General features: G+C 42.5%; 1 protein-coding gene across 2 annotated transcripts in view; it reads left to right on the top strand.

Annotated features, from left to right (window-relative positions):
- The first annotated feature begins 7,771 nt into the window (after positions 1 to 7,771).
- Positions 7,772 to 26,068, top strand: part of slc7a10 (solute carrier family 7 member 10) — an 84,417-nt gene continuing 66,120 nt past the window's right edge. Inside the window, exon 1 of one of the 2 annotated variants that reach the window (XM_062961570.1) lies at positions 7,772 to 8,241. In XM_062961570.1, the coding sequence (XP_062817640.1) occupies positions 8,040 to 8,241 (202 nt within the window). In that variant the 5' untranslated portion in view covers positions 7,772 to 8,039. The remainder of the gene's footprint in view (positions 8,242 to 26,068) is intronic. The other variant, XM_003225360.4, reaches the window with a different exon arrangement.

Raw genomic sequence — 26,068 nt, 5'->3', positions numbered from 1 at the left:
TGGGGTCTGTAGTTTTACAAGGTCTTGTGCTTTCTCTGCCAAAGGATGCTGATGCCTCTCCAAACTACAAATCCCAGCATTGGATAGCATTGAGCCATTGCAATTGAATTAGAGATGATGTCTGTCAAAGAGGAGCTCAGGGTGCTCCTGAAGCAGCTTCACCTTTCCTTTACTTCGGCACTAAGATTACTTTATGATGCGCATCCAATATGCACCCCAATTTTGGTTACGTCATTTGGACCAAAAAGTGAGCATTAGATTTGAGTACACAGGGTATTTTCAGGATTGCTCCAAGATGACAGCAAAAGAAATATCTGCAAAAATTGATCAAAACAACATAAAGCAAATCCAGCTACTCATCAGCACCAATAAAACAATTTCAAAGCTTTGGAAAGTCCTGCTGAAATATGGATATTCAATCACCTGTTTAACATGACCTGTTAATAGACCACGTTAAAGCCTGTTTGGGGCTGGCTACCAACATTGCCTAGTAATCAAGTTAAACCCCTTAAGAGCTTATTTCCCTTCAAATCATAAAGGAATTTATTGCAGGCGCAGCAGATGGGGGCCTGCCTATTCGTGAAACCAGGGAGCAGGGCTGGAGATTAGACTTATTTTTTCCAGTTTTTCGGGACAGATGGACTCCTTCCATGGAAGGCAGAAGAATGTAAACCCCAAAGCCCTTCTCTCTGGTCAGAGGTTCTATAGCACCGGGACCTCCACAAAACATTGTTAAGCAATTTCCTAGACTTATATAACAACAGCCGTCCTTTGTTTTTTTTGCCTATCCTCTTTGTTACTCATTCCCTTTATTTCCCACAATCTGCAGCAAGATGCACTTAGTAATGGTGGGAGTTGAAGTCCAAAACACCTGGAGGGCCAAAGTTTGCTGATGCCTGAGCTAGATGCTATCAAAACAGTTGAAACACTGACCATCGTTCACTATAAAACCAGGAAGAGCTGTGATGTCTCAGGGACCTTTGGCCCATGACCCCGCAGCCATCATAGATCAAACTGAAGAGGATTTGGGCTTTCTTCCATCTCAGCAAGATTCCGTCCCTTTCCAGATGTCTCCTGTTGACATTTTCGTGCCAGAACCAATTAGAGACGCCCTTGAAACGGAGCCTGTTTCTCTGGAAAGCTTGGTGTTTGATAGAGGGGCTTTTCTCAAAACAGATTGCTTCCAAAGGCAGATTTTAAGGAGAAGCGCGAGATTAGCAGAGAGAGGCAATTGTGGCTAAACTGTTTCCCTTGGGAAGTTTTGGGGAGGCAGGCATCTGGTACGATGTTGAAACAGTTCCGTTCTCCGGGAAGATTTGGGGAGTCAAACACCTGCTTGTGGGGAGCTCTTGAACTTCAATAAAAGTTCTGCACTGAGTTTTCCCTATCGCGGTGTCAACATGACTATTGATTGAAGAACATCGTCTCTTGTTCCTGAGCTTCCAAACGGCCCTCCCGTGCGCTTACTCACGAGTAGAGCTGGAGTTGCGTCCCACTACTTGCCAAGTTTGGACTGCGTTTCAGATCCACCACGAAATACCTTGCCTAGACTTGAATCCTTGTTCTGTACTTTACTTCAAGAATCTCCCTTTGAAACCTTGCTCTTTCCCCACTCAAACTTCCAAAGAGTTTGAGTGTGTTTCGGTTATTTGGATTATAGACTTTGGACTCTAATACTGGACATATAACTTCATTTTATTGGACTAATTTTGATCTTCTCTAAAAGGTCAACTGCTGGACTATATACTCCGCTTATTTTTGTTTAGAACTTTTATTGCTTTAATAAAGATATTAGATTGTTTATTGGCCTCCGTGTTGGTTTCCAGTGTTCGCACTGCTTAGGGGTGTTACAAGAGCCTATCCAAAACATCTGCCTCAATGAACAGCAAATTTATGCCTACACAGAGTCCATTAGCACTTAGAGTGCGCCAAGATTGTTTGTTGAATTGGCAACATTGGACTTCTTCAACTGCCTCCATGGCATTTGCCGTCACAGTGGAATGAATAATAGAATCCTAGAGTTGGAAGAGACCTCGAGGACCATCCAGTCCAACCCCCCCTACCAAGTAACAGGAAAATCGCATTCAAAGAACCCCCAATAGATGGCCATCCAGCCTCTGCTTAAAAGCCTCTAAAGAAGGGCAAAGAGTTCCACTGCTGAACAGCCCTTCTCACAGTGAGCAAGTTCTTCCTCATGTTCAGGTGGAATCTCCTTTCCTGTAGTTTGAAGCCATTGTTCCATCGCGCCCTAGTCTCCAGGGCAGCAGGAAAACAACAACAACAACAATAATACTTTATTTTTCTATCCCGCCTCCATCTCCCCGCAGGGACTCGGGCAGCTAACATGGAGTCAAGCCCAAAGAACAAACAGTAAACAAAATAAAATGCATATATAAACAACATCATCAAACAGGTAAAATGAACCAATTAAAACCACGAACTACAATATGCTACAATAAAAACAATAAAACATTGAAATGATAAAAAAACAAAACTACCGCTTAATGGCAAAACAGATAGAAAAAAATGGGAGGGCGGCCTAGACAAAAGTGCAGAGATATGAGTTGTAAACACCGTTTTGTAGGGTGAGTAGATAAAGTGCTGAAGTGTTCCCTAAGAGTTGAGTAGGAAGTCAAGTTATTGCCAAAAAAGGAGCAGAATAAAGTGCAAAATATAGCAATTTTCATTTAGATGGGGTCTGTCATGGGGATTAACAAGCCTGCCCCCTCCTCCAGATGACTTCCCCTCACATCCTGATCCATGGCCCTCATCATGTCTCCTCTCAGCCTTCTCTTCTGCAGCTGTTTAAGCCGCTCCACATAGGGCTTGTTCTCTAGACCCTTGATCCTTTTAGTCGCCCTCCTATGACACACTCCAGCTTGTCAACATCTCCTTTAGATTGCGTTGCCCAGAATTGGCTACAGTGTGATTCCAGGTGTGGTCTGACCAAGGCAGATAATGACTTCCCTGGATTTAGACACTAAGGTAAAGGTTTCCCTTTGACATTAAGTCTCATTATGTAGACTCTGGGGGTTGGTGCTCCTCTCCATTTCCAAGCCGAAGAGCCGGCATTGTCTGTAGATGCCTCCGAGGTCATATGGCCAGCATGACTGCATAGAGCAGGGGTCCCCAAACTAAGGCCCGGGGGCTGGATGCGGCACTCCAAGGTCATTTACCTGGCCCCTGTCCTAAACTTTAGACTTAGGGTTGACCTAAGTCTACCTGGTCTTTTGAGGTCTTTTTGCTTACCTGTGGTCTTATGAGATCGTCTAGATGGTCTTTGAAGGTCTCTTTGATTAGCTACAGCCTTATGAGACAGTCTAGATGGCTTTTGGAGATCACATTCCTTACCTATGGTCCTATGAGACTGTCTAGATGGCCTTTGAGGGTCCCTTTCCTTACCTATGGTTTTATGAGATCATCTAGATGGCCTTTGGGGGACCCTTTCCTTAGCTATGGTCTTATGAAACCATCTAGATGGTCTTTGAGGGCCCCTTTCCTTATCTATGGTCTTCTGATGACCTTATGAGACCATCTAGATGGTCTTTGGAGGTCTCTTTGCTTACCTATGGTCTTAGGAGATTGTCTAGATCAGGGGTCCCCAAACTAAGGTCCATGAGCCGGATGTGGCCCTCCAAGGTCATTGACCTGGCCTCTGTCCTAAACTTTAGACTTCGGGTTGACCTAAGTCTGCAATGACTTGAAGGCACACAACAACAACAATCCTAATTTTGGACTATTTCATCCTAGTCCGGCCCCCTAACAGTCTGAGGGACTGTGAATCGGCCCTATACTTAAAAAGTTTGAGGACCCCTGGCATAGAGCATTGTTACCTTCCCGCCGGAGTGGTACCTATTGATCTACTCACATTTGCATATTTTTGAACTGCTAGGTTGGCAGAAGATGGAGCTCCCCGGATTTGCACTACTAACCTTTCGGTTGGCTAGTTGGGTATGCCACTCCTATTGCTCTTAGGCTCAATTAATGACAATGCAGGAGTCCCATAAGTAACCAAAAACCCCGACCCCATATATATGACTACTAGCTGTGCCCGGCCACGCATTGCTGTGGCGTTGTCTGGTGGTGTTGGTGAGAACTTGTTAAGGTAGTGATGGTATTGAATGTCTGTTGTATGGTTGTCTTTATGTTTAGTATGCATTTGGTTGTTTGTGTATTGTGAAAGTGGTGAGGGTAGAGGGGGTCTATGTCCCTGTGTAGTATTGTATAGTATTTATATGTTGTGTGGAAGGGCCTTGAGTCTACATCTGCCATATAATCTAGTTAAAATCTGATAATCTGCATCTTATAGGCAGTGTGGAAGAGGTCTGAGGCCTAACTGTGCCTGTCCCCTGGGCTGAGTAGGTTGCTAGGAGACCAAGTGGGCAGAGCTTAGCCTTCTAACTGGCAGCATTTGGATAAAAACAATTATTCCTCTCCCTCTAATTAGGACTTTATTTTTTTTTCTTTTTGTTGTATGAACGTAGAGGCATGGATGAGGGGTTGTATTGCCAAGTTTAGTGTTTCTGGGACGTGTAGTTTTGTTGTTTTGTCCTAGGCCGATTTTTAAAATCCTTTTATATATATAGACTAGCTGTGCCCGGCCACGCCTTGCTGTGGCGAAGTATGGTGGTATGGGAAATAAAAGTATTGAGGAATTGGTGGTAGTTAAGGTAAAGGGTAAAGGTTTTACCTTACATTAAGTCCATTATAAATGGGTTATATAGCTGTGTGGAAGGGCCTTGAGTCTACACTGCCATTTAATCCAGTTAAAATTAGATAATCTGTATTTTATAGGCAGTGTGGAAGAGGCTTAAGTGAGGCCTAACTCTGCCTGTCCCCTGGGCTGAGTGGGTTGCTAGGAGACCAAGTGGGCAGAGCTTAGCCTTCTAACTGGCAGCAATTGGATAAAAACAATTCTTCCTCTCCCACTAATTAGGACTTTATTTTTCTTTTCTTTTTGTTGTATGAACGTAGAGGCATGGATGACGGGTTGTGCTGCCAAGTTTCTGGGATGTGTAGTTTTGTTGTTTTGTCCTAGGCCGAAATTTCATTACCCTTATATATATATACTAGCTTTGCCCGGCCACGCGTTGCTGTGGCTCATGCTTTCAGAGTGTTGCTCTTTATTTACTGTCCTGATTTTAGAGATTATATTGTTCTGTATTATTATTAATCGCTTTGAATGCGATTTCCTGCTTCTTGGCAGAATGGGGTTGGACTGGATGGCCCATGAGGTCTCTTCCAACTCTACTATTCTATGATTCTATGATTCTATATCACAGTAATCTATATATATAAAAGAGTGATGGCATCACGGCAATTCACAAAACAACAAAAGTACAGGCCCCCCAACCTCAAAATTTGACAACACAACCCATCATCCACGCCTCAAGGTTGATACAACAAAAAGAAAAGAAAAACAAAGTCCTAATTAGAGGGAGAGCAATAATTTTTTTTATCCAATTGCTGCCAGTTTAGAGGGCTAATCTCTGCCCACTTCGTTGCCTAGCAACCAAGGGACAGCCAGGTTTCAGTTCAGGGACAGGCAGATTTAGGCCTTACTTAGGCTTCTTCCACAGATTATCAGATTTTAACTGGATTATATGGCAGTGTAGACTCAAGGCCCTTCAACACAGCAATATAACCCATTTATAATCTTATATTATCTGCTTTGCACTGGATTATCTTGACTCCACACTGCCATATAATCCACTTCAGTGTGCATTTTATACAGCTGTGAAGAAGGAGCCTCATATAATCCAGTTCTGAGCAGATAATATAAGATTAGAAATATACAGTAGAGTCTCACTTATCCAACGTAAACAGGCCGGCAGGATAAGTGAATATGTTGGATAATAAGAAGGGATTCAGGAAAAGCCAATTAAACATCAAATTAGGTAATCGTTATACAAATTAAGCACCAAAACATCATATTATACAACAAATTTGACAGAAAAAGTAGTTACATGCGCAGTAATGCTATGTAGTATTTACAGTAGAGTCTCACTTATCCAACGTTCTGGATTATCCAACGCATTTTTGTAGTCAATGCTTTCAATATATCGTGATATTTTGGTGCTAAATTCATAAATACAGTAATTACTACATAGCATTACTGTGTACTGAACTACTTTTTCTGACAAATTTGTTGTCTAACATGATGTTTTGGTGCTTAATTTGTAAAATCATAACTTAATTTGATGTTTAATAGGGTTATCCTTAATTCCTCATTATCCAACATATTCGCTTATCCAACGTTCTGCCGGCCCGTTTATGTTGGATAAGTGAGACTCTACTGTACTGTATTTACAAATTTACCACTAAAATATCACAATGAATTTAAAACACTGACTACAAAAACATTGATTATGAAAAGGCAGACTGCGTTGGATAATCCAGAACATTGTATAAGCGAATGTTGGATAAGTGAGATTCTTCTTTAATATGAAATAATTACTGGGATAGAATAATGCAGAACAATATAATCTCTAAAACCAGGACAGTAAATAAACAGGGGAATTCCACACAGGAAACAATCAGGGCCAGCTAACACCTCCCAACAAAGTATTCCCATCATCAAAGTCTGGAAAATCCTCTATTTTCTCAGGGCCACAGACAGTAGAAGCACATAAAATATCGCAAACAATACCACTCTGAAAAAAAGGGAATTCCAGACAGGAAACAATCAGGGCCAGCTAACACCTCCCAAGAAAAAATTCACTTAGGGAGGAAACAGCCAGGCTTTAAAGCTGCAAGGCCATTACATCCTAATCATTTTTCCTAATTGCAGCATTCATACTTGCCTCCAACAAACAAAAAAAAACCAATCAGAAATATTGTATATTCACAACCTTTAGGAAATAATATCCCCGGATGGCGCAGCGTGTTAAAGCGCTGAGCTGCTGAACTTCTGGACCGAAAGGCCACAGGTTTGAATTGGGGGAGCGGAGAGAGCCCCCACTGTTAGCCCCAGCTTCTGCCAACCCAGAAGTTCGGAAACATGCAAATGTGAGTGCATCAATAGGTACTGCTCCGGCGGGAAGGTAACGCCGATCCATGCAGTCATCCCACATGACCTTGGAGGAGTCTACGGACAACGCCGGCTCTTCGGCTTAGAAATGGAGATGAGCACCAACCTCCAGAGTAAGACACAACTGGACTTAATGTCAGGGGAAAACCTTTACCCTTGACCTTAACTACCACCAATTCCTCAATACTTTATTTCCCAAACCACCATGTTTCGCCACAGCAACGCGTGGCCGGGCACAGCTAGTTATTACATATTATATTTATAATCTTATATTATCTGCTTAGAACTGGATTACATGAGGCCCCTTCTTCACAGCTGTATAAATGGGTTATATAGCTGTGTGGAAGGGCCTTGAGTCTACACTGCCATATAATCCAGTGCAAATTAGATAATCTGTGGAACAGGCCAAGGCCTAAGTCTGCCTGTCCCCTGGGCTGAGTAGGTTGCTAGGAGACCAAGTGGGCAGAGATTAGTCCTCTAACTGGCAACAATTGGATAAAAGCATTTATTCCTCTCTCTCTAATTAGGACGTTATTTTTCTTTTCTTTTTGTTGTATCAACCTAGAGGCGTGGATGATGGGTTGTGTTGTCAAATTTCGAGGTTGGGGGCCTGTAGTTTTGTTGTTTTGTCCGCTGCCCTGATGCCATCACTCTTTTATATATAGAGAAGATAGATGGCTTTTGTATGCTGCGGGGGTGGCAGCATGAGTAGTGTGACCCCAACCGGAGCTTTGCCCAGTCTCGAGGAGGGAAGAAGGGCCGCGGATTCGAGAGGGAAGGGGCGGCAGGCAATGGAGGGGTGGGCGGGGGCCAAAGGGACTCTCCCCAGCCCCTCCTGGGTCCGTCCAGAGGCGCATGCGCCTCCCTCCGCGAGCGCTCCAGCTGGGCTCTGCGCCTGCTGCTGCTGCTGCTGTTGCTGGGCTCCTCGGAAGGCAGGCAGAGGGCTTTCCGCGGGGCATCTCCATCGCAGCCCCGAGGAAGGCAGGCAAGAGGGAAGGAGGCGAGCGCGATGGCCGGGGAGAACCAGCCGCGGAGCCTGCGGAAGAGCATCGCGGCGCAGCAGCCGGCCCCTCCGCACCAGCAGCGCCCCCCGCAGCCCCACCAGCAGCCCCCCACGCGGCCCCGCAGCCCCAGCGGAGCCCCAGACGCCCCCGAGAGGGTCACCCTCAAGAAGGAGATCGGCTTGGTCAGCGCCTGTGCCATCATCATCGGTAGGAAGGGAAGGGGAGATATATATACAGTAGAGTCTCACTTATCCAACGTAAACGGGCTGGCAGAACGTTGGATAAGCGAATATGTTGGATAATAAGGAGGGATTAAGGAGAAGCCTATTAAACATCAAATTAAGTTATGATTTTACAAATTAAGCACCAAAACATCATGTTATACAACAAATTTGATAGAAAAAGTAGTTCAATACGCAGTAAGGTTATGCTGTAATTACTGTATTTACGAATTTAGCACCAAAATATCATGATATATTGAAAACATTGACTACAAAAATGCGTTGGATAATCCAGAACGTTGGATAAGCGAGTGTTGGATAAGTGAGACTCTACTGTATACACACACACACATACTAGCTTGGGTACCCGGTTGGGTCTTGGGCAAGGATCACTATTCGAAGCAGTCATTATTTGAGGGTTTTATGAACCAGGTGGGTGAACTGCCGCTCCCATTATCCTGGGACAATTCCCCCCAAACGCTGCCAGGATTCAGAGTTGATCCTGTTGAGTCTGTGTGCCAAGTTTTGTCCACATTCATCGTTGGTTGGGTTCACAGTGCTCTCTGGATGAGAGTGAACTACAACTCCCATCCTCCAAGGTCAATCTCTTTCAAATCTGCCATTATTCAAAGTTGGGCATGTTGGGTATGCATGTCAAGTTTGGTCCAGATCCATCCTTGGTTGGGTTCACAGTGCTCTTATAGAATCATAGAATAGTAGAGTTGGAAGAGACCTCATGGGCAATCTAGTCCAACCCCCTGCCAAGAAGCAGGAAATCACATTCAAAGCACCCCCGACAGATGGCCATCCAGCCTCTGCTTAAAAGTCTCCAAAGAAGGAGCTTCCACCACAGTCCGGGGCAGAGAGTTCCACTTCCAAACAGCCCTTTGATGTGGGTGAACTACAACTCCCAACCTCCAAGGTCAATCCCCTCCAAACCCTGCCAGTATTCAAAGTTGGCCATACTGCATGTGTATGCCAAGTTTGGTCCAGATCCATCCTTGGTTGGATTCACAATGCTCTTTGATGTGGGTGAACTACAACTCCCAACCTCTAAGGTCAATCCCCTTCAAACTCTGCCAGTATTTAAAGTTGGGAATGTGTATGCCAAATTTCATTGCCCGCTGGGTCCATCGTGCTCCTTGATTGTGGGTGAACTATAACTCCCATAATCCAGGGCCAATTCTCTCTCCTCCCAAAACCTCTCTTCATGTTGGTCATTGGGGGGGGGGGGTCTGTGTGCCACGTTTGGTTGAGATCCATCGTCCGTGAGAGTCACAATGCTCTCTGGAAGTGGGGGCTGTTTTGGAAAATACATACAAATAAACACAGACACATATATACAAACTTTCACTTTGATTATATAGAAGAAAAAGATAGAAGTGGGCTGTGAATGTTGGCTAGATCTGGAAATGCTTTTCGTTCCCAGAAAAGCCCCCGGAGTGCCCCAGGATTAGTAGTAGCAGCAGCAGCAGTAAGAGTTCATTAAGGCTCCCAGCAGCGGGTTCCCAAACGTTTTCTGCCTTCAGATTTTTCCGACTGAGTCCCAACTCAGTCCCTAAGCCTTGTGAATGCAAAAAGCCCTCCTTTCATTTACTCCTATTGCCTGAATATTTTGTACAACAGAGTCAGCTTGGAAAGAAAGACAAAGCATTTTAAAGATAACCACAAGCCTTTCTTTTGGTAGCCCCATTTCCTAAGATTGGTGCCAGAGCGCAGTTCGTTCAGCATCTTCCAGGTCACCCAGTCTTCTGTGTGCCCAGGAGGGAGTTTCTTATCCAGTATCAGCCACTGATTGAGGTTCTGGGTTGTAGCCTGCCACTTTTGGACTCTCGCTTGCTGAGGTGTTCCTGGAAGTATCTCTGTAGATCTTAGAAAGCTGTTCCTTGCTGAACAGAAGATGGGCCGGGGATGTTACTGCCTTGGTCCTTTCATTAATGGCTGCTACTTTCCGATGTATGTCAGGTGGTGCAATACTGGCTAAACACTACAGTATAATTTTTCCAGTGGTGTAGGGCATAGATATCCTGTGATAATGCGGCATGTCTCATTCTGTTGCACTAGTTTTGCCTAGCACTTTATAGTTGGCCATGCCCACCCTGAAGCCCTGGTCATTGTGTTTTGGCCCCGTTGTTTTGGCCCCATTTTTGTGATTGTTTTGAATTGTATGTTCTTATTTTATGTTTATTATTTTTGCTATGCTTAATTTGTTGTATGGTTTCGGGGGCCAGGCTACGGCGCAGCTGGCTAGTAACCAGCTGCAATAAATCACTACTGACCGAGCGGTCATGAGTTCGAATCCCGGGTCGGGTTAAGCCCCCGACCATTAAATAGCCCGGCTTGCTGTTGACCTATGCAGCCCCGAAAGACAGTTGCATCTGTCAAGTAGGGAAATTTAGGTACGCTTTAGGCGGGAGGCTAATTTAACTAATTTACAACATCATAAAACTGCCAGCAAAGCACGAGGAAAGGAATGAGGAAGTACAGCCACTAGTGGACAGTGAAGCAACGGCTCCCCCTGTGGCCGGAATCATGAAGCTGGAAAAAAATATTCAATGCCTCTGTGTCTGTCTATATATGTTGTTTGTCTGTTGGCATTGAATGTTTGCCATATATGTGTTCATTGTAATCCGCCCTGAGTCCCCTTCGGGGTGAGAAGGGTGGAATATAAATACTGTAAATAAATAAAATAAATACATTTTTGGCAATTGAATGTTTTGCTATGTTGGAAACTGTCCTGAGTGCTCTTGAGGAGATGTTTTCTTATTATTATTTACAGTAGAGGTTCACTTATCCAACATAAACAGGCCGGCAGAATGTTGGATAAGCGAATATGTTGGATAATAAGGAGAAATTAAGAAAAGGCCTATTAAACATCAAAAAGGTTATGATTTTACAAATTAAGCACCAAAACATCATGTAATAATAATAATAATAATAATAATAATAATAATAATAATAATAATAATAATAATAGATCTCAGCCGGCATTTGGAAACAATAGACATTGACAAAATTACGATCTGCCAACTGCAAAAGGCCACCTTACTGGGATCTGCACGCATCATCCGAAAATACATCACAGTCCTAGACACTTGGGAAGTGTTCGACTTGTGATTTTGTGATATGAAATCCAGCATATCTATCTTGTTTGCTGTGTCATACAACGTCATTGTGTTAATAATAATAATAATAATAAAAATAATAAAACTTTATTTATACCCCGCCACCATCTCCCCAACGGGGACTCGGGGCGGCTTACATGGGGCCATGCCCAAAACCATACAATATGACAAAATATAAAACAACATATCATAACACAATTTAACAATACAATAAATAATAACATACATTACAATCCAAAATTCAGAAAAAGCAATAAAAACCAGGGCAGGTGAGAAAGACATATGAATAAAACCACGGGGAGCAGGGACATAAAATAGTGGAACAGTCTATAGGATAGATATCCCAAGGGAATAACTGAAGGAAAATATGACAGTTACTCTCCAAAGGCACACCGGAAGAGCCATGTTTTTAAGTCTTTCTTAAAGGCTAGCAAAGTGGGGGCCTGCCTAATCTCAATGGGCAGTGAATTCCACAGTCGGGGGGCCACAGCAGAAAAGGCCCTCTCCCTTGTTCCCACAAGACGGGCCTGAGAAATAGGCAGAGGCGACAGGAGAGCCTCCCCTGACGATCGAAGAGATCGGGCAGGTTTATGATAGGAGATACGGTCACGAAGGTAGGCGGGTCCCAAACCGTTTAGGGCTTTATAGGTGATAATCTGCACCTTGAATTGGGACCGGAAAATGAACGGCAGCCAGTGGAGCTCCTTAAACAAGGGAGTAGATCTTTCCCTGTAGTTCGCCCCCGTTATTAATCTGGCCGCCGAGCGCTGGACCAATTGTAATTTCCGGCCCGTCTTCAAGGGAAGCCCCACGTAGAGCGCATTACAGTAGTCCAGCCTAGAGGTAACTAAGGCATGCACCACCGTGGTCAAGTTAGACTTCACGAGGTATGGTCGCAGTTGGCGCACAAGCTTGAGTTGTGCGAAGGCCCTCCCGGCCACCGCCGACACCTGAGCCTCAAGCGTCAACGCTGAATCCAGGAGGACCCCCAAACTGCGGACCTGTGATTTCAGGGGGAGTGCAACCACATCCAGCACAGGCTGCCACCCAATACCCCGATCAGACAAGCGACTGACCAGGAGGGCCTCTGTCTTGTCAGGATTGATCCTCAGCTTGTTCCTCCTCATCCAGTCCGCCACAGCGGCCAGGCACTGGTTCAGTATCTGAGGGGCTTCCTTGGAGTCAGATGGAAAGGAGTAGTGGATTTGCGTGTCATCTGCGTAGAGATGGCAACACCCTCCAAAACTCCGGATGACCTCGCCCAACGGTTTCATGTAGATGTTGAATAGCATGGGGGATAGAATAGACCCTTGCGGGACCCCACAGGTCAATGGCCAGGGGTCCGAGCAGGTGTCCCCCAGCTTCACCATCTGGGAACGGCCCTCCAGGAAGGACTGGAGCCACAGCAGAACCGTGCCACCGAGCCCCATCCCGGAGAGCCTCCCCAGAAGGATACCATGGTCGATGGTATCGAAAGCCGCTGAGATGTCCAAGAGAACCAGCAGGGTCACACTCCCCCTGTCCAGCTCCCTGCGGAGGTCATCCACCAAGGCCACCAAAGCCGTCTCGGTGCTGTGCCCAGGCCTGAAGCCAGACTGCGAGAGGTCCAGAAAATCAGTGTCATCGAGGAACTCCTGGAGCTGCGTGGCGACCACCCTCTCCAGCACCTTGCCCAAAACCGGGAGATTGGAAATTGGTCTGTAGTTGTTACAAACAGATGGATCTAACGTTATACAACAAAATTGACAGAAAAAGTAGTTCATTACACATTAATGCTATGTAGTAATTACTGTATTTACGAATTTAGCACCAAAATATCACAATGCATTGAAAACATTGACTACAAAAATGTGTTGGATAATCCAGAACGTTGGATAAGTGAGACTCTACTGTATTATTAAAAGCCACATCCACTGTTTTAACGTGGTGAGATACTATTCAGCAGCAGAGTAGCAAAGCGCAAAGGCAGATGTCTTCACTGAATCTGGTTGTGATCCCCAGGTTGTGCCAGCCAGCTTTTGTATGATATTATTTCTAGGGTCCATTTTTGCTTGATGTGTTTATTAGCTGTACTCAAAAGTCATTCAATGGCACACATTCAAATTTTTAAAGGTACAGAGGTACATATAATTTCAATAAAATCCTTTTCAAAGATTTTTGAAAAATATTTTAAAAGTTTGTAAGTATGTAACTCTGTGTTGTTTTTGTGGAACCCTAGGGTTCTGTGGAACACAGTTTTTGAAAACTGTTGACTTTGACTATATAGTTTTGCATGCAATACAAAACTCTGAAAAGTTGTTGGAAAGAAATTAAGTAATTTACAGGACTTTAAGATTCAAAGCAAGAAGCAGTTAGCACATAATGTACCAGAGATAACTGTGTTGAGATAAGGAAGAGATTGGCAATTTTGGTAATGTTTTCTTCCATTCTTCTATGCCATTTCTTTCATTGCTTGGAAACAAGGAAAGGGAGAGATGGGGATTGTAGGCTGATCGATAAAGGGAGCAACAGGTGGAGTCAGTCTCACACATTAGTTTTTTAGAGGATGGATTAAACAACAAAATATTAGGTGAAAGATGTGACGTGGCTTTGGCCCCAGAGCTTGGTGACTTATCAGAGCCTGGCACACTTTGTAGAATTGAGATGGAGGGCGGACAGGGGACATCCAGCGGAAGGGTTTATAAAAATATCACTCCATTATGTGCTGGATTGTATATGCGCACATGTGAATATCTCAATATAAATATAAGCAGATTCTCACGTATGTATTTAAGGTTCAGCATATAATGGAGTGACTTATTTTTAAAAGAACTTCTGCTGGATTTCTCCCTTCCCCAATTGTTTATTCAAGCTCTGTTTAATATTATACAGTTTAAAATAAAGGGTTTCAGAGAGTTCTAATTGCTATCCATTCGCAATTCATTTAAATCAGTTCTTTGTCCATTTCACGGTCCAATCAGCTAATCAGCTGTTTAAAGCTTTTTAAAAGCGGACATGTGTTGGAGCAGTCCACACAGGGGGAAAGGGAGGAAAGCATGTGTTTTTCAGCCATTGCAGCAAATCAATGTGCATTTAGCTCTAACGTCAAGTAGCTACCTTTTTACCTTGGTAAACCCCGTGTTTTAGTTGCTGTGTAGATGGGCCCTTGGTGAAGCATTAGAGAGCTATTTTATTTAATTAGTTATTTATAGTATTTATATTCCGCCCTTCTCACCCCGAAGGGGACTCAGGGCGGATCATATTATATACACATAGGGCAAACATTCAGTGCCCATAAACACATCAAACAGAGACAGACAGACGCAGAGGCAATTTAACCTTCTCTAAGGCGATGTTCGATTCTGGCCACAGCGGGGAGCAGTTGCTTCATCTTCCACTGAAAAACTAGGCTTATACTCAAGTATATACAGTATATGTTTTTAATGCTTGTATAATGTATTCTTATTGATTATTGTTAATGGTTTTAAATGTGCTGTTAATTTCTACTAATTTGTTTGGCATTGAATTTTGCCCGGTGTTATAAGCCGCCTTGAGTCCCTTTGGGTGAGAAAGGCGGGGTAAAATTTTTGTAAATTAATTAATCAATTAATTAAATCAGCCCCTTCCCTCCTGTCAGTTCACAAACAAGTGAAAACTTGGCTCTGGGAATAAGCATTTGGCCCCAGCATAATTATCTGTGCAATATAGTGGGAATTGGCTTTGGATTGATGAATATGATTATCTGATTATCTGGCTTCGGATCTATGCACAATAGTCATCTAATGTTTACATATGTCATTTTAATGTTGTTTCAAATTGTTGTTTAATTGTTTTTAATTGTTGTTGTTGTTCGGGCATGTAATAATGCCACTCATGTAAGCCACTCTGTGTCCCCTTCGAGGCGAGAATGGCGGGATATAAATGTTGTAAATAAATAAATAAATATGCCAGCTTAATGAACTGAGATATGGGAAAGACCTTTGTCCTAATGTAATGTTTGTGCCTTCAGATCACCTGTCCATGCATTTCATAGGGTTTTCCTAAGCAAGGAATACTCAGAGATGGTGTTTCCAGTCAGAGCCGGTCCAACAATGAGTCGAATTAAGCGGTCACTTCGGGCACAAAACATACGGGGGTGCAGTCGAGACTGCTTTTCCTGTTGATTTCTTGTAAAACATGATGTTTTGGTGCTTAATTTGTAAAATCTTAATGTCATTTGATGTTTAATAGGCTTTTCCTTAATCCCTCCTTATTATCCAACATTTTCGCTTATCCAACACTTTTATTTTTCAGTGATTGGTTTGGGGGGGGGGGGGCGCCAAAATTCTGTTCGCCTACACTTGAAAATTACCTTGGGCCGGCTCTGTTTCCAGTTTTGTCGTCTGAAATATAATCTTGAAAAATATCCTGATATAATTCAAAGGCAAAAGCTTCCTGTTCTAAATGTGTGTCTCTTGAGCTGAACACTGTGTTTAGTAAAAGCAACAAATCTTTCTTGCAATTTATCTCTGCTTTGGGAGTGTGCCTCACTGCTTCCGTAGGGAGACTCTCAGCCAAAGTTATTGTTAAAAGAAGTGGCCAAATGCACTGGAAAGCAGAATTGCCCTTAGTTTTGGCTGGCCGTTCTCTTTTAAGGGGAATACCCAGCTAACACCCTGTGCCTCATTGATGCTACTGTGTTACATATCAGATATGAGATATGTATGTCCCAGTGCTATCTGAGACTGCCAACTTCCTGGTGCTACAATGTACCTTCCTCTCATTTGTTTATCTAGATCAGTGTGGTCCAACCTTTAGTTACCCGAGGGCCAATCAAACTTTAGTATAGGAATGTATGGGCCAGAGACATTCCAGAAAGAAAATGTTTCTTAAAAACTCAAAGCAGTAAGAAGGGTAAACTATTTTTTTTTCAATGTGTTGTCGAAGGCTTTCATGGCCGGGATCACAGGGTTGTTGTATGTCTTTCGGGCTGTGTGGCCATGTTCCAGAAGTATTCTCTCCTGACGTTTCGCCCACATCTATGGCAGGCATCCTCAGAGGTTGTAAGGTATGGATAAACTAAGTAAGGAAAGGAAAGAATATATATCTGTGAAGAGTCCAGGGTGTGGCAAGAGTCCTTTGTCACTGGGAAGCCAGCATTGATGTTTCAGTTAATCACCCTAATTCGCATTGGAAAGGTTTTTGTCTCTTGTCTACTGTGTCCAGGCTGGTTCATCAAGTGCTCTGCTATGGCTGATTTCTCTGGTTGAGTTAATCTGCAGTGCCTTTCATGTTCTTTGACTCTTGTTTGGGCAATGCTGCGTTTGGTGGTCCCTATGTAGACTTGTCCACAGCTGCATGGTATCCGGTAGACTCCTGCAGAGGAGAGAGGATCCCTCTTGTCGTTTGCTGACCGTAGCATTTGTTGGATTTTCTTTGTGGGTCTGTAGATAGTTTGTAGGTTGTGCTTCTTCATCAGTTTGCCTATGCGGTCAGTAGTTCCCTTGATGTATGGTAAGAACACCTTTCCTCTGGGTGGATCTTTGTCTTGACTCTCATGGCTTGTTCTTGGCCTTGCAGCTCTTCTGATGTCTGTGGTGGAGTCTCCATTGGCCTGTAGAGCCCAGTTTAGGTGGTTGAGTTCACCTTGGAGGAGGTGAGGTTCGCAGATTCCTTGTGCACGGTCTGTCAGGGCTTTGATTGTGCTCCTTTTTTGACTTGGGTGATGGTTGGAGTTTTTATGAAGGTATCTATCTGTGTGCGTAGGTTTTCTGTAAACTGTGTGGCCCAATTGTTGATTGGGTTTGCGGATGACCAGAACATCTAGAAATGGCAGTTTTCCTTCCTTTTCTTTTTCCATGGTGAATTGGATGTTTGGGTGGATGCTGTTAAGATGGTCCAGGAACTTGCTGAGTTCTTCCTCTCCATGGCTCCAAACTGTGAAGGTGTCATCTACGTATCTGAACCATTTTTTTTTCAAATGTTAAATTAAAATATTTTTTCCAGTAAGAAGGGCAAGGGCCAACAAAAATGAATTGGTGGGCCACGTGCAGTCCACATTGGACCACACTGATCTAGATCTTTCCTAGATTACCGCTCCGGCGGGAAGATAACGGTGCCCCATGCAGTCATGCCTATGGCCACATGACCTTGGAGGTGTCTACGGACAACGCCGGCTCTTCGGCTTAGAAATGGAGATGAGCACCAACTCCCAGAGTTGGTCACGAATGGACTTATCATCAGGGAAAAACCTTTTACCTTATATCCAGCCTATACCGTACAGGCGTGTGGCTGTGTCCACCAAACCACACAAAATTTTTCATCAAGTATGGGGGGAGGGGAGGGATGCCTATTAAACAAATAATTTCCTCCAGTGGTTATATTTACTTTTGTTGTGCTAAATATTTCCACCCACTGTCATTGATCAGGTCCTCCTCCTCCTCTTCCTCCTCCTCCTTACATTGCTTTATGGATCAAGTAGAGAGAACAACAGATTATAATAAATTTAGTGGTGTTCAGGTTAAAACAAGGGCTTGGGCTGTGGCGCAGACTGGAGAGCAGCTGCAATGAATCACTGCAATGAATCACTCTGACCAGGAGGTCATGAGTTCAAGGCCCGCTCGGAGCCTATGTTTGTCTTGTCTTTGTTCTATGTTAAAAGGCATTGAATGTTTGCCTGTATGTGTAATGTGATCCGCCCTGAGTCCCCTTCGGGGTGAGAAGGGCGGAATATAAATGCTGTAAATAAATAAATAAATAAATAAATAAATAAATAAATAAATGACTAAACCATCATAGAAGTCAACATAAAATAGAATTAAACAATTTATAAGAGAGAATACTTCTGGAACATGGCCATACAGCCCGGAAAACACACAACAAACCATTTATAACATTAAAACAATTTAAAATATACACCTAAAAAGAGCGCTAAGGACTTAAAATGATTCAGTGAAAACAATGTAGATCATTTAAAGCCCTTTCTTTACACACTTTTAGTTCTGAAAACGTTAGAGAATTTTACAAATTGACAGATTCCTTTCTACACACACACACACACATACACACACACATTTTTGTTCATGCATTGGAATGCATGAAATTAAATAAATTAAAACTGGATAATGTGAACCTGAATGAACTTGTTTCTCATCCCTAATCAGAGTTCCCTGGTTAGTATTTTGGAATAAAATTAGAGAGTTGTTTAACAATGATCCTTTTATATGTTCATCTATGGCAGTTACAATACATCTACCTACCTACCTGCTAACATTGACCTTAAAGTATGAGAAGACTTTTCTGGCGTTTGCAGTTGGTCCAATCTGGGACTGGATCCCAGTATTTAAAGTCCTGTGGTGTTGTATTCCCAATAAGATTATCCTAGCAGCACTTAGGGAGGAAGGCCAAACAGAAACTGTTGCCACTATGTGATATCAGAAGTGAGCCAACAGTTCTAATTTGGGGCCACTTGATGAAGACTAACCCATTTCTGCAAACTTTTGTTGTTAGTTTAACCTTTTCCATTTACAATAATGTAAGTGTTGTGGCTTGATTTTCCCTTATTGCATATCCTCCAACATTCAAAGCCCTAGATGAAAACTAGGTCTGGATCGACATTGCCATATAATCTAGATTACGGGTCCTCAAACTTTTAAAGCAGAGGGCCAGTCCACAATCCTTCAGACTGTGGAGGGGCCAAATTATCATTTGAAGGAAAAAAAAAACCTGAACAAATTCCTATGCACACTGTACATGTCTTATTTGTAGTGCAAAACAACAACAACAATAGAACAATACAATATTTAAAAATGAAAACAATTGTAACCAACATAAACCTATCAGGATTTCAATGGGAAGTGTGGGTCTGCTTCTGGCCAATGAGATAGTCAGGTTAATTAGGATTGTTGTTGTTGTTGTTGTGTGCCTTCAAGTCATTTCAGACTTTGGGTGAGCCTAAGTCTAAAATTATTTATTTATTCATTTACTGCATTTATTTATTACATTTATATCCCGCCCTTCTCACCCTGAAGGGGACTCAGAGCAGCTGTATGTACATACAATATATTATATTATTAACATAGCACAATATTAGCAGTATATATTACTATATTGAACTATACCACTATACTGTAATATTATATGTAATATACAATTAATATTATTATATGGTATTATTATTAGTATTATATTGTATAACATTATAATATTGTTATCATATTATATGTATATACCAGGGGTCCCCAAACTTTTTAAACAGGGGGCCATGTGATGATCCTTTGTACCGTTGGAGGGCCGGACTATAGTTGGCCAACGAGCAATAATAATAATAACAACAACCACAACAATAAAAAAGAGGGTTGGCAGAGACCCTTTGGGCCATTGAATCCTGACAGATGGCCACCCAGCCTCAATGTTAATAATAATAATAATAATAATAATAATAATAATAATAATAATAATAAAAGAGGGTTGGAAGAGACCCCTTGTGCCATTTAGTCCAACCCCCTTCTGCCTCTGTGCACCAAAAGCACAAGCAAAGCATCCCTGACAGATGGCCACCCCGCCTCAATGTTAATACTAATAATAATAATAATAATAATAATAATAATAATAATAATAATACAGGGTTTTGGAACACAATACTCCTGACCTCACAATCATGTTAAAAAACAAAGTATGGACTGTCGATGTTGCAATCCCAGGTGACAAAAGGATTGAGGAGAAACAACTGGAAAAGCTGACACGATATGAGGATTTAAAGATCGAATTACAAAGACTCTGGCACAAGCCAGTCAAGGTGGTCCCAATGGTAATCAGCACACTGGGTGCAGTGCCTAAAGACCTTGGCCTGCACTTAACACAATCGGCGCTAACAAAATTACCATCTGCCAGCTGCAGAAGGCCACCTTACTGGGATATGCACACATTATTCGCCGATACATCACACAGTCCTAGACACTTGGGAAGTGTCCGACATATGATCCAATACAACAGCCAGCAGAGTGTCTCCTGTGGACTCATCTTGTTGTGTTTCTAATAATAATAATAATAATAATAATAATAATAATAATAATAATAATAATAATAATGGTTTTAAGAGAAGAAGAGACCCCTTGGATCATTTAGCCCAACCCCCTTCTGCCCTTGTGTCATGGGGGCCGGATAAATGGCTTCGATGGGCCACATCCAGCCCCCGGGCCTTAGTTTGGGGACCCCTGTTCTAAACACTCAGAATCTGACCAGGCTACAACAGTTTTATGCTCAGGGAGCCAGCTGGGAGCCCCATCTACACTGCCATATAAAATCCAGATTATCTGCTTTGAACTGGATTATATGGCAGTGTAGATTCAACCTGAGCCAATTCCTAAGCGTCTTTAAAACCCTTGTGCTTTCCAACACCTTAGAAATGAGCTCAAACAAGGAACCCAAAGAACAATCTTGCGTCATCTGATGGGCTCCGTGAGATTCCGTGTTTCAAGTATTGAGAAAACACTCTGAGATAAAATCCAATGTTTGGTAAAACAGAGGGCAATAACAAGAGGAAGATCATATTATGGAAGGAAGCCACCACCATGAATTTGGAAGAGATGAACAGTTAATGGCTGCTGCACTTCGAGCCCTTTATTATTATTATTATTATTATTATTATTATTATTATTATTATTATTATTATTATTATTATTATCCAGGGAAGTTATGCTCCCCCTCTATTCTGCCTTGGTCAGACCACACCTGGAATACTGTGTCCAATTTTGGGCACCACAGTTGAAGGGAGATGTTGACAAGCTGGAAAGCGTCCAGAGGAGGGCGACTAAAATGATTAAGGGTCTGGAGAACAAGCCCTATGAGGAGCGGCTTAAAGAGCTGGGCATGTTTAGCCTGCAGAAGAGAAGGCTGAGAGGAGACATGATAACCATGTACAAATACGTGAAGGGAAGTCATAGGGAAGAGGGAGCAAGCTTGTTTTCTGCTGCCTTGCAGACTAGGACACGGAACAATGGCTTCAAACTACAGGAAAGGAGATTCCACTTGAACATCAGGAAGAACTTCCTCACTGTGAGAGCTGTTCGAAAGTGGAACTCTCTCCCCGGGGCCGTGGTGGAGGCTCCTTCTTTGGAGACTTTTAAGCAGAGGCTGGATGGCCATCTGTCGGGGGTGCTTTGAATGCGATTTCCTGCTTCTTAGCAGGGGGTTGGACTGGATGGCCCATGTGGTCTCTTCCAACTCTACTATTCTATGATTCTATGATGGTTGTTATTATTATTATTATTATTATTATTATTATTATTATTATTATTATTATTATTATTATTATTTACAGCATTTATATTCCGCCCTTCTCACCCCGAAGGGGACTCAGGGCAGATCACATTACACATATAGGCAAACATTCAATGCCTTTTAACATAGAACAAAGACAAACAAACATAGGCTCCGAGCGGGCCTCAAACTCATGACCTTCTGGTCAGAGTGATTCATTGCAGTGATTCATTGATTTGCCACAAAGAGCTGAATTGACAAAAACACAACAAACCCCATCAGTGATCAAACTGTCATTGGCCATTGTGCACAAATTATTCAGATGTATCCATTACACATATACTCATACAAAGAAAAGAACATCTAAATGCAGTTATCTGAGCAACCATCATTACCAGGTTGCTGTGAGTTTTTCAGGCTGTATAGCTATGTTCCAGAAGCAATTCTCTCCTAACATTTCACCCACATCTATGGCAGGCATCCCCAGAAGTTGTGAGGTTTGTTGGAAACTAGGCAAGTTGGTTTTGTATGTCTGTGGAATGTCAACAGAATGCTTCTGGAACATGGCCATACAGCCCGGAAAACTCACAGCAACCCAGTGATTCTGCCCTTGAAAGTCTTTGACAACACATCATTACCAGCTTTGAATACATTCCATAGGTCAGTTGGCCTGTGACAGCTACCAATGAATCAGGCCATATTGGATAACCATGTTTTGAATATTTATAAAGCATTTATATCCGAAGATTCTAAAGCAGAAAGCAACAGCAACAAAATGTGATGTAAAACAGCATGCCTTCCAAATGTCCCATATTGTCAAGACAATTTCTATTAATCTTCTGTCATCTCAGGCTGGATCCACATTGCCATATAAAATCCTGCTTTGAACCGGATTATAGGGCAGTGTAGGCTCATATAATCCAGCTCAAATCAGATAAACTGGATTATCTGGTATGATAATCTAGATCAGGGGTCCCCAAACTAAGGCCCGGGGGCCGGATGCGGCCCTCCAAGGTCATCTACCTGGCCCCCGCCCTCAGTTTTATAATATAATATAATATATTGTATATACCAGGGGTCCCCAAACTAAGGCCTATTGAAGCCATTAATCCGGCCCCCACGGCACAAGGGCAGAAGGGGGTTGGGCTAATGACCCAAGGGGTCTCTTCTTCTCTTACAACTCTTATTATTAATATTAATATTAATATTGAGGCTGGGAGGCCATCTGTCAGGGGTGCTTTGCTTGTGCTTTTGGTGCACAGAGGCAGAAGGGGGTTAGACTCAATGGCCCAAGGGTATTATTATTATTATTATTATTATTATTATTATTATTATTATTATTATTAACATTGAGGCTGGGAGGCCATCTGTCAGGGGTGCTTTACTTGTTCTTTCAGTGCACAAAGGCAGAAGGGGATTGGACTCAATGGCCCAAGGGTCTATTATTAATAATTGAGGCTGGGAGGCCATCTGTCAGGGGTGCTTTGCTTGTGCTTTTGGTGCACAGAGGCAGAAAGGGATTGGACTCAAGGGCCCAAGGGGTCTCTTCCAATCCTCTTTATTATTATTATTATTATTATTATTATTATTATTATTATTATTATTATTAATTATTATTATTATTGCTCAGTGGCCAACTGTAGTCCGGCCCTCCAACGGTCCAAAGGATCGTGAACTGGCCCCCTGTTTAAAAAGTTTGGGGACTCCTATTCTAAACTGTTTTAGAGTCTTTGCAGTTCAATCTTGAGGTCTTGATAGTGGCTGAGTTTTTCCTGTTGTTTTTCGTCAATGTGACTGTCACCTGGGATGGCAACATCAATGATCCAAACCTTTTTCTTTTCCACAACTGTGATGTCTGGTGTGTTGTGTTCCAGAACTTTGTCAGTCTGGATTCGGAAGTCCCATAGTATCTTTGCGTGCTCATTCTCCAATACCTTTGCAGGTTTGTGATCCCACCAGTTCTTTACTGCTGGAAGGTAGTACTTGAGGCATAAGTTCTAATGAATCATTTGGGCCACATAGTTGTGCCTCTGTTTGTAGTCTGTCTGTGCAATTTTCTTACAGCAGCTGAGGAGATGAATGGTTTCGTCAGTTTTCTTGCACAGTCTGCATTTTGGGTCATCAGCTGATTTTTCGATCTTGGCCTTAATTGCATTTGTTCTGATGGCTTTCTCCTGGGCTTTCTGTCTCCTTCTTCAGGGTCCCATTCGTGAGCCAGAGCCAGGTCTTCTCCTTGTCAGCTTTTCCTTCAATTTTGTCAAGGAACTTTCCATGCAATGTTCTGTTGTGCCAGCTGTCAGCTCTAGTTTGTAGAGTGGTTTTCTTGTACTGGTTTTTTTTGTCTGCTGTGCTTTGACCGACAGGTTGACGGTTCGAATCCGGGAAGAGTGGGTGAGCTTCCTCTGTCAGCTCTATCTCCCCATGTGGAGCCTCCGGTGGCCAAGGGGATAAATGCCTTGTGACTTGAAGGTTGGGTTGCTGACCTGAAAGCTGCCAGGTTCAAATCCCACCCAGGGAGAGCGCGGATGAGCTCCCTCTATCAGCTCCAGCTCCATGCGGGGACATGAGAGAAGCCTCCCACAAGGATGGTAAAACATCAAAAACATCCGGGCGTCCCCTGGGCAACATTCTTACAGACGGCCAATTCTCTTACTCCAGAAGCAACTCCGGTTGCTTCTGACACGAAAAAATAAAATAAAAATCTCCCCATGTGGGGCCATGAGAGAAGCCTCCCATAGGATGGTAAAACATCAAATATCCAGGCCTTCCCTGGGCAATGCCCTTGCAGGTGGCCAATTCTCTCACACCAGAAGCGACTTGCGGTTTCTCAAGTGGTTCCTGACATAAAGATAAAATAGAAGTTATGTAAAATACACATATTAAAATGTATTTCTACAAAATGCATCTATTAAAATACACAGAACGAAAAGTAATTAACAAACATTGAATTCATGTTCCCAAATGGAACCAATGGGTTCTTTCTCTTTAGCAATTATATGCTAATGTTATTTGCGAAAATATTTGCTTCCTGCCCCATACCATGGGATCTCGGGGCTGCCTGCAATAAAGTCAATTTGTAGACAGAGAAACAAAGCTATTTTCACAGTGTAGCAAATTCATTGAGGGGACCCAGACGGAGAAGGAAATGCCTTATGTTGAATGCTTTGAGAAACAGTTTAAAAATATATTTTGGTCTACAGTGCCCAGAATCTTCAATGGAAATACAGCCTTGAAAGATTAAACCAACATAAGAAAACAAACAGCTGGGCAGAATCAGATCAAACAAGGACTACCTAGTCCAGGGGTCCCCAAACTAAGGCCCGGGGGCCGGATGCGGCCCTCCAAGGTCATTTACCTGGCCCCCACCCTCAGTTTTATAATATAATATTTTTATATCATTTTAAATAATATAATATATTGTATATACATATAATATTGATAATAATATTATAATGTTATACAATATAATACTTTTTTTCGTGTCAGGAGCAACCGGAGTTGCTTCTGGAGTGAGAGAATTGGCTGTCTGCAAGGGCGTTGCCCAGGGGACGCCCGGATGTTTTTGATGTTTTACCATCCTTGTGGGAGGCTTCTCTCATGTCCCCGCATGGAGCTGGAGCTGATAGAGGGAGCTCATCCGCACTCTCCCCGGGTAGGATTCGAACCTGGCAGCTTTCAGGTCAGCAACCCAACCTTCAAGTCACAAGGCTTTTATCCCCTAGGCCACCGGAGGCTCCTACAAATATAATACTAATAATACCATATGATAATATTAATTATATGATATATATTACATATAATATTACAGTATAGTGGGTCAATATAGTAATATATAATGCTAATATTGTGCTATGCTAATACAGTAGAGTCTCACTTATCCAACATAAACGGGCCGGCAGAATGTTGGATAAGCAAATATGTTGGATAATAAGGAGGCATTAAGGAAAAGCCTATTAAACATCAAATTAAGTTATGATTTTACAAATTAAGCACCAAAACATCATGTTATACAACAAATTTGACAGAAAAAGTAATTCAGTACACAGTAATGCTATGTAGTAATTACTGTATTTACAAATTTAGCACCAATATATCACGATGTATTGAAAACATTGACTACAAAAATGCGTTGGATAATCCAGAACGTTGGATAAGCAAGTGTTGGATAAGTGAGACTCTACTGTAATATAATATATTGTATGTACATACAGCTGCTCTGAGTCCCTATCGGGGTGAGAAAGGCGGGATATAAATGTAATAAATAAATGTAGTAAATGAATAAATAAATAATTTTAGATTTAGGCTTGCCCAAAGTCTGAAATGACTTGAAGGCACACAACAACAACAATCCTAATTAACTTGACTATCTCATTGGCCAGAAGCAGGCCCAGACTTCCCATTGAAATCCTGATAGGTTTATGTTGGTTACAAATGTTTTCATTTTTAAATATTGTATTGTTCTTTCATTGT

The sequence above is a fragment of the Anolis carolinensis genome, unplaced genomic scaffold, assembly GCF_035594765.1.
Source record: "Anolis carolinensis isolate JA03-04 unplaced genomic scaffold, rAnoCar3.1.pri scaffold_9, whole genome shotgun sequence".
In the NCBI taxonomy this organism is placed as follows: Eukaryota; Metazoa; Chordata; class Lepidosauria; order Squamata; family Dactyloidae; genus Anolis; species Anolis carolinensis.
The sequence above is the reverse complement of the archived record's forward strand: the minus strand, read 5'-3'. Positions and strand labels throughout refer to the sequence as shown.